General features: G+C 41.2%; 1 protein-coding gene across 1 annotated transcript; it reads left to right on the top strand.

Moving 5' to 3' along the window:
• Positions 1-3,769: 3,769 nt before the first annotated feature.
• On the top strand, positions 3,770-8,790 carry tent5ba (terminal nucleotidyltransferase 5ba). Its single transcript, XM_034128141.1, has 2 exons — positions 3,770-4,158; positions 7,200-8,790. The coding sequence occupies exons 1-2, from the start codon at positions 4,003-4,005 to the stop codon at positions 8,226-8,228; spliced, it is 1,185 nt and encodes a 394-aa protein (XP_033984032.1). The 5' UTR covers positions 3,770-4,002; the 3' UTR covers positions 8,229-8,790.
• Positions 8,791-10,032: the final 1,242 nt, after the last annotated feature.

The raw sequence follows: 10,032 nt of genomic DNA, 5'->3' as shown, positions 1-10,032 counted from the left end.
CCTGAGTCCTGTATTTGAGTCCTGGATTTCGAGTCGTGGCTGAACCTGTCACTGTGGTCCTGCCTGACTTTCATCATACTACTTCCCTGATGGCTCCCACAGGATTGTTGACATCCTCGTGGATTCATCTTCTTATTATAGACACATGCATTTCCAAACATTTGGTCTACCTATGTTGTAAATGTATTATCTTTTCGATTTACACAGATGGCATCTATTGCACGTCTGTCCGTCCTGGGAGAGGGATCCCTCCTCTGTTGCTCTCCCTGAGGTTTCTCCCATTTTCCCCTTTAAACTGTGGGGTTTTTCCTTTTTTGGAAGTTTTTCCTTGTACGATGTGAGGGTTTAAGGACAGAGGGTGTCGTATTGTCATACTGATATTCTGTACAAACTGTGAAGTCCACTGAGACAAATGTAACATTTGTGATATTGGGCTATATAAATAAACATTGATTGATTGATAAGAGAACTGAATGAATGATTGTTCGGTCTAGCTGTGGTTTTTAATCTTCCATTTACTGAATAAATATACATTTCAAAGGTAAGGCAACTCCACTTTAAACAGGACTGTTTAGTAAAAATGATAAAGACCTATACAAATGTGTGATCAGCAAACAACATTTTAGGCTTTATTAACCTGCTATCATAGTTTAAATACTCATGAATTTCAGTAGATGATAAAGGATAGAGTTTTATGGCACTATTATGTAAAAGCCTGCATGTGAGTTCTTACATAAAATGAACATAACATTATGCATGTATTGTCTTGTACATTTACAATAAAAAAATAGGATTTTGGTGTGCATGAAGACTGCCATACAAAGACTCTGTATTAAAAATATAAAAAGATAAGATCAGAAAGTGAGTTTTTGAAATATTTAAATACTATGCAAAAAACATAACATAGTGGACTGCACACCATAAGATAGCATGGAAGATAGCCTTACCTCAACATCGCTTTTTAGCTATTCCCGTAATTGAAAAATAATTTGTAATGTTCCAGCATAAAAAATAATGACGAGTTTTGTATCGCATTAAAAATATATTAGTATAGAAAAAAATAACATCAAATTAGCTAGTCCTTTAAGAGATAACTAGCCTAGCTTTGCACGCTAATACTGTTGTCGCCACAGCTTGTGGTTAAGTTATTTGATTAAAGATGCATTTATTGAGATCCCTCATTAATTTTAAATGGAGAAGAAAGCTGACAGTGTTAGGAAAAGGGCAATGTATAAACAGTGGTGTAAAGTAACTAAGTAGATTGACTAGTACTGTACTTATAAGTACAATTTTGAGATACTTGTACTTCTACTCCACTACAATTCAGAGGTCAATCGTGTACTTTTACTCCACTTAATTTATCTAATACCTTTAGCTACTTTGCAGATTTTGTTTAATGATGTGAAATACATCAAAACTTAAATCAGACTTTAGTTACACCTGGAGTAAATTCACAATCTACCCTGCAGTATACAAAGTAATTAAAACTAGCTGCACCTTTACCAGCTATGATAACACATTAATGCATCAATATTTATAATACAAAAATATAATATATATTATTTTGAAATAGGCCAATCTGCATAATGAGTACTTTGATACTTCAAGTATATTTTGAAGCCAATACTTTTCTACTTTTACTTGAGTAACATTTTGAATGCAGGACTTTTACCTGTAACAGAGTATTCCTACACTCTGGTACTTACCTGTCTTACAACACCTGTTCAACCCGACCCTGTACCTGGAGATCATCCCGGTGCTGTGGAAGACGTCCTCCGTTGTTCCAGTCCTAAAAAGACGTCTCCTTCTGGGCTGACTATCGCCAAGACCAGTCTCTCCAGCACCTTCATCACATGTATGTGAGAGCTACTGGAGAGACTGGTCTTGGCCCATCTCAGATCGCAGATGATATCATTTTGTTGACCCTCTGCAATTTGCCTACCAGCCTCACCTGGGGGTGGATGACGCCATTATCTACCTGCTGCAGCGTGCTAACTCGTACCTGGATGGATCAGGTTGCACTGTGAGAATCACTTTTTTTGATTTCTCCAGTGCATTCAACACGATCCAGCCACGGTTACTGAGTGACAAGCTGCAGGCTATGAGGGTAGACACATCCACCATCTCCTGGATTACAAACTACCTCACAGACAGGACACAATATGTCCGGCTGGGCAGTGCTCTGTCTGATGTGGTGGTTGGTAGTACAGGAGCCCGACAGGGGAATGTACTCTCTCCTTTCCGTTTCACCTTATACACCACTGACTTTAAATACAACTCAGAGTCATGCCACCTGCAGACATTTTCAGATGACTCTGCAGTTGTAGGGTGGACGGGAGAGGAGTAACGAGAGCTGGTGGGTGATTTTGTTGAGTGGACTGGAAGAAATCATCTGCTTCTGAATGTGGCCAAGACCAGAGAGATGGTAATTGACTTCAGGAGGAAGAGGACGTCTCCACTGCCCCTGTGCATTCTGGGAGAGGATGTGGCTGTTGTGGAGGATTACAAGTACTTGGGAGTGCACTTATGGCGCATTTCCACCGCAGGCCTCGCTCGACTTAGTACGGTTTTGTTAGGCCTTGTTAGGCAAGTACAAACCACAGACTGTCATGGCGAGTACAGTCGCTGGTTTATTTATGTCTGTAGGCCGTTGTTGTGAGTGTGGACGGTCGGAGCATATATTGCGTTAGCTTAGCCGATCTCCATTTAGACAACACGCATTTTAAAAGGTTTTTCGCCTGCCGTCTGTCTGCAGACTTGTCAAAGCATTAATTCATGGTTTTTACTAACCGGTATCAGTATGTTGTTACTTCGGCATCATTTTGAAACGTGTATTACAATTAAATCACGGTCAAATATGTTCATCTTGTTGTAGTTGTAGCCCCCTTGCCAGCGATTCTCTCTCTAGTTTAGCAAACTCAGCCCGACTCAGCCCTGTTTGTTGGCCCCGATAGAACCACGATTTTGTCGGGCCAGAAAAAAGGTGAAAAAGTAGCCCCGGCCGGAACTAGGCATAGTGGAAACGCAACCAAAAACGGGCCCGGCACGACACGGCACGCTTAAACCGCGCTCCGCGCCATGGTGGAAATGCGCCACTAGAGAACGGACTGACCTTGAGGATCAACACTGACGCTGTGTACAAAAAGGGGATGAGCAGACCATTTTCTGAGGAAGCTGAGATCCTTCAACGTGTGCAGATGTTGGAGACCATAGCTTCTCTTGGACTTAAAATCACACTGTACATTTTACATTTATGTTCAATTTAATATTCCATGCCTCACATACTTATGTATATATAATAACTTGCTTTGTATTTTTTTACTGTACATTTTGTAATTCAACATGTATATTTTTTACTTTCTTGTTTATTTATATATTATAAATGTAGTGTCATATAGTGTATGAACGTGAGGCAGGGCGTTACATCCTGCATGCTTTGCAAACATTCCCTGGATAAATAAGGAAAGTAAAGGTTGTGTTTGCACAGCTGTAAACTGACCTGTCATTGTTTTTACTAATCTGACATAAATGATCAAATAATAGATTAATAAATGCACTGCAGCTTCAGATCAAAAGACTATTATAACAAGGCTTGTTTGAGGGAAAACCCAGCATGCAGCGTGCACCATGAGCAGAGCAGAGGGAGGGGGCAGTCAAATGCGTCAGCAGGTTGTTCTGTGCAGACAGGGCGTCCATAATCAATGACCAAACACAGCAGCCAATCACAGGCCGCATGCTAATGAGGAGCCTTTAAACCCTCTGATGAATCGCCTCTTTGCAGAACTGACCGGATTTTAGTGGCACACACCAGAGAAAGATCTCATTCTCATCTCCAGCACCTCTGAGTCAAGCAACTTTTTACACTCTTCAGCTCAACACCGCAAACCGGACCTCCTCACCGCAGGAATATCTCCCTTGTGTTGCAGAGAGAAGAACTCAGCAGAGAAAAGAAGCGCTGATTCACATTTCAGTTTGTTTTTTTGTTGCAAAGTTAACATCGCCATGTCTTGCGGTGATGCGTCGGATCAGAGTCGGCGGTTCTGTGTGTTGTCTTGGGATCAGGTGCAGCGTTTGGACTCGATCCTCGGGGAGGCTGTCCCCATCCACGGCCGGGGAAACTTCCCCACTCTGTCCGTGCAACCACGACAGATCGTCCAGGTAATATTAACCACACATCCTTAACATGCTCACTTGTCTATTCTGGCATGTCTACTTTACTTTGAAGTGTCAGCATGTAGAAACTTTACTTTATAGACTTAGTTAGAATCACATTACTAGCCTAGTTAATATCATTCAGGTGGGTAAGTACTGTAAGTAGTGAAAGCTGTTAATTATGTTGTCTTACATGCAGTATTATCTTTCCACACTCACACCAGGGTAGTTAGAAATTAAAAAAATTACATTATTTGTCTGGAACTACCTTGGAAACCTAGAAGACCCCTGGTGGTCTTTTAACCTACATTTGAGAGCCACTTAAACCCAGGTTTTAACATATGGAGGTTCTTTGGATCCTTAGCTAAGTTATATTTCCATGGCCATTACATTACTCAGAGGACTGCTATGTATTCCTTCAATGCTTGTGTTCAAATATCTGCAGACAAACTTAAATCCTTCTCTATATCTTAATGAGATTACATTATAGTAGGCTATTTGATGATTAAAACAAATATTAAAAAGTTATTTTCTCTTCGGATTTGTCAAAATACAACAGTGAGGAATACACGGCAACTCCCCTGGTTTGACTTAAATGTATGAAACAGACACGTGCAAAGGTTCTTCCACATTTCCATCTCTTGTACATTGTGGCTGGATCACATTTCACTTCCCCCGTGAAGTCTGTAGATATAGTTGGCTGTGTGTTAGAATGCAAGTTAAATGATATGATAGCATTTCAGAATGAACAAAAAGTAAAGTCAGGTAATGTGTTGCAGAATCTTGAATTTGTTCCCCATTGCTTTTACACTTGGACCTATTCAAGATGAAGCTCTGTGAATCCCAGAGCTTCATGCTTGTGGTTGCGGAGAGATGAATGCTCCATTGAGTGTGCAGGAGGCTTAAATGCAGGTTCGAGCCCCAAATGTGGGGACTGAGTTTCCCCTGGATTTGTGGAAACCCTATATAATTTGTATTTAGCTCAAATCTAACATCTGCAACATGAGTGGTTTTCTGAACACCAATCAACAGTGAATCTTGTGTCATGACAACCTAGAAAAAAAGCTATTTAACTTAAATGTGTAATCCATTTTGATGTAATTATCACTTCTGTTAGGTATCCCAGAAGGCCGGACTGATAGTGGGGACCTTTGTCATGCTGCAGGTTTAGAGGGATAAACATTATGAAGCTCTAGAGTCCAAGGAGTTAGAGGGCTGTAACTGTAAATCTAAGATAACAACACCCTCAAACACTAAATATGTACTGCTTTGCTCTCTGAGTATCTTTGGGTTTTGTGATGACAAGAATACATTTACCTTGGACTTTGAGACACTGGGATGGACATTTTTCACTATTTTCTGATATTTCATAGACCAAATATTAAGTGATTAATCTAGAAAGAATCAGCAAATGCAATCATCAATAACTTACTCTTACATTTTTATTAATTTATTTTATTTCAAGAAGTGGAACCGTCTTGCCAATTTAGTATGTTTATAATTCTGTCTGTGGTTATAGGGCAGAGGGAGGAAATGGGTCAAGTGTAAACCTGACCCTGGATTTGGCTCAGACTGTTTTGCCATATCAGGCTGACCACAGAAGCAAACAAACGGCAAACTATTATTGCTTCTGATTGGAATTTGAACCCAATTGGCACCACTTTATTGCTGAAGGATTACCACGCTATTACTGCAAAGTTATGTAATTATGATTTTGTACTTTAACACAGTCCTGTGCGGAAGGTTGACTTGCCTTAAAATGTTTGTTCGGAGCCTGACCCAGTATGTATAAATAGAGCCGTCTTGTTATCTGATCACCATGGGAGAGAGAGTTAACGGACACTAATCTGACAGGTCAGTGCCAGTGGGGAGATTTAGAATTGTGTGTGCGAGAGTGAAACCAGTCATGTTAGCCTTACTGTTCAAATTGTATGCAATAATTATTTGCACAGAGGAAATGCTTGTGTAGTAAAGTGTAGCTTAAATGTACAGTCTGTGTGAAATGTATTAGTTTTTGTTAAATATGTATCAGCTGTGCATACACTGAATAGGTTTGACAAACTGTTCAAATAGCACGCCAGATTTAACATGTACAAAGGCTGAATCCATGTTTGAAGTCTTATTTCTGACATGTTTCCCTTTGTGCCCGCTAGCATTGATGTTGGCTGACCCTGTCAAGCTGTAGATCATCCTCTTCCAATGTGGCCGCACTGAGGCGAGACAGTTCAAACATCTCACAGGTCACTGGGAAAGAGGAAGGGGAAAGCTGCTGACCCTTAATGACTGCAGGTCATGTCATTTAGCCCCAAGCGCCACAGGACACCGGTGGTCATTGACTCTGGTGTTCCCTCTCTCTTGGCTGCAGTTCAGGATTATACATCTAATTGTGAATTTGATAGAAGATAAGACAGTCTGACCCAGAGGGAGATGGACCTGTAGCACGCACTCACCAGCGCTGCTGCACTTTGTTTGGGCTCTTCAGGTTTTATTCAACCTGAGGCTGATGCAATTGACTTTTGCCTTCACAAGCTATTGATGTCTACTCAGCCCTTGTGGAGCTTATTTGGACAGATTTCAAGAGTCTTTTTAGTTGTGTGTCTTCTGCAAATATAGGAGCGTTTTTCTAGTTTATTTTTTAAAACTAAACTTCCTTAATAAGAAATGTTAATGCCAATTTTCAGCATTATACTTATATTTTAGAATTTTTACATGTGTGCTCTGATTGGTCAGTGTTTCTGTGTCTTGCGTATCTACCTTTTTTATACATCATTATACATGGGTAATGACTGTGGCGTCAATGTAGCTGGACTTTCTACCTGTATAATGTTTGTGACATCACAACTTTACAGAAGCCCTGACGGCTTGTTTTAAAGAAACATTTTCTAAGCACGAGCTGTGTGCATTTGATCATGGATTGAGGGTTTTGATACTTTACTATTAGAGAAAAAAATAAAAGGAAATCTCACTTTTTACATTAAGGGACCTTTTTATAAGAGAATCTGTTAGTCATTTATAACATGTTGTGTCTCTGTCTCGTCCCTGTCCAGGTGGTGCGGGCTCGGCTGGAGGAGAGGGGTGTGTGCGTTAAGGACGTACGGCTGAACGGCTCGGCTGCCAGCTATGTGCTCCATCAGGACACCGGACTGGGCTACAAGGACCTCGACCTTATCTTTGGCGTGTCGCTGAAAGACGATCAGGCCTTCCGACTGGTGAAGGATGTCGTTCTAGAATGCCTGTTTGACTTCCTGCCGGCTGGCGTCTCTAAGGAGCGCATCTCGCCACTGACGCTAAAAGAGGCCTATGTACAGAAACTGGTAAAGGTCTGCAATGACACAGACCGCTGGAGCCTCATCTCGCTGTCCAACAACACAGGCAAGAATGTGGAGCTAAAATTTGTGGACTCTTTACGGCGTCAGTTTGAATTCAGTGTGGACTCCTTCCAGATTTGCCTCGACTCTCTGCTCTTATTTGACCGCTGCTCAGAGACGCCCATGTCTGAGAGCTTTCACCCCACTGTGATCGGGGAGAGTGTGTATGGGGACTTCAAGGAGGCCATGGAGCACCTGTGTCAGAGGACGATAGCGACACGCAGCCCTGAAGAAATCAGAGGGGGCGGCTTATTGAAGTACTGCCACCTGCTGGTGCGGGGCTTCACCGCCTCTTCAGAGCCTGAAATGAAGAACCTGCAGCGCTACATGTGCTCACGGTTCTTCATTGACTTCTCTGACATTGGTGAACAGCAGAGGAAGCTGGAGGCCTACCTGCAGAACCACTTTGCAGGGATGGAGCACAAACGGTATGAGTGCCTGATGACTCTGCACCATGTAGTGAACGAGAGCACCGTGTGTCTGATGGGCCACGAGCGGCGCCAGACGCTCAGCCTCATCTCCATGCTGGCACTGAGGGTGCTGGCTGAGCAGAACGCCATCCCCACTGTAACGAACGTCACGTGTTACTACCAGCCAGCTCCGTACGTGCAGGACATCAACTTCAGTAACTACTATATTGCACACGTGCAGCCGCCGCAGGTCTCCCCGTGCAATAATGCATATCGGACATGGCTGCCCTGTAACTGAACCAGCTATTAGAGGAGCAAGGGTGGACATCTCCATCGCTCTTTATGTTTCAAAGGAAGTGGACTGAAAAAAAAAAAAAAAAAAAAAAAACGAAACCCATATTTGCCAAATGTGACTTGACTAAACAATCCTGTACTGCTGTACATCTGATTGAGCCGACACATACCTTTTCTCACTTGTATTCTCTTGCAAAACATCTGTAAGATTGCTGGTCATTTCTGAGATGTAGCTATGATATCTTGTTAAGTATTAAAGTCTTTATGAAGCTTTATATATGTCAAAAATACATTTTTGAGGAAACAACTGAGCTGGTGTTATTTTCATACTCTGGCTTTATCTTTTTTTAAATGACATACTGGACCAAAGATGTATTTGTTCAGAAAGGGAATGTTGTTATGATTCCAAGTGCCTAAAAATGAACCATGAATTGTTCTAAAAAAAAAATGAAGAAAGATACACATCTGCAAATTGAAAACTGTGCATTCAGTGTTTTCTAGATTTCTCTGTCTCTTTTCAGGAACATGAGCATTCATTTTTGTGAAATAAAAAAGGAAAAACTACAGTTTTTGGTATCGTGATTATTTTAACCTTTAAAGTTTAGACATGTTAATCTGTGGTCGTCAGCGATACAGTTAAATCAGACTGGTCATAATCTGAACTGCTTTACCATTAACACATTAAACTTATTTGACTTCTTACCTCACAATAACACAACACATTTTCATTGAAATTGGGAATAACTTTGACTCACACTTTTGTTGATCTTGGTCTGGAATCATGGGATGGATATCCTGATAAGCTGATGACAACAAGGCGCTCATTTCCAGTAAGCAGGCCCATTGAAATGCATATACTGTCTGCTGGAGTGAGTTGCATTTGTTAAAATGGGGCTGAGGATCCATTACATTCTGAGGACATGAACCATAAGGAGGCTTTTCTAAAGCACAATGACTTCTCTCTCCTCTGTGATACTAAAGCTTTTTAACAAAGGCCGTCCTGTTCTCCCACGAATGTTACCACTGGAAACCCAGCCCTGCTTGACCGATTCCATATCCATGTCCAAATCTTTAGCTAGAATGGTAAAGTTTGTAAAAAGACAGAAATGGTGGAAACGCCACAGCTCATATAAATTATTAGCAGACCGCCGACCTTTGCAATCCTTGCTATAGACGTTTGGGCCAATATTTACATCCGCTGTGCAAAGTGAGAATAAAAAATAGTTTATTTTGCCAAATGTGTGTCATTAATTGAACTGAGATTTTTAAGTCTGGTGTTGAAAGAAAGCATTAGAAATGTGGTGTTATTGAAGCCTATATATACGCTGCTTTATCTTTTGTATCAATCTGTTAAATACAGGGTTACTGCGAGCAGTCAGTACTGGAGCCAATATAAAGTAATGGAGGACTGTCAATGTTTCCATCGTGGCATTCTTTCACTGTGTGTTAATTTATCTTGCACTCATGGCCAGATTAAGCTGACTTCCCATCTACTGTCCTCCATGTATTCAAAGAGTAGCCTCCAAGTAGCCTCTATATTGGGTGCAATTATTAAAAAACTCCTACATTTTGGCCTTGGGTACTTTCACAACACTATAGTTAATAACACGGGACCCTCCTTAGTTGATGCTTTGATGCACTGGTGCAAATGTATCAATTTTGCAATTAAATGAGCACTCCACAAACTGTACATACTGATATTGGTTTGTTTCCCATGCTGGGTGCTACTCAGGGGCTCTGAAGGGGCTTTGTAATGTCTGAGAGATTGTATTATTTTTTATCTTGGCTTGGCCTCGGGACAACACAGT

The sequence above is a fragment of the Trematomus bernacchii genome, unplaced genomic scaffold (genome assembly GCF_902827165.1).
Source record: "Trematomus bernacchii unplaced genomic scaffold, fTreBer1.1, whole genome shotgun sequence".
In the NCBI taxonomy this organism is placed as follows: Eukaryota; Metazoa; Chordata; class Actinopteri; order Perciformes; family Nototheniidae; genus Trematomus; species Trematomus bernacchii.
This window is presented reverse-complemented; position numbering and strand designations above follow the sequence as displayed.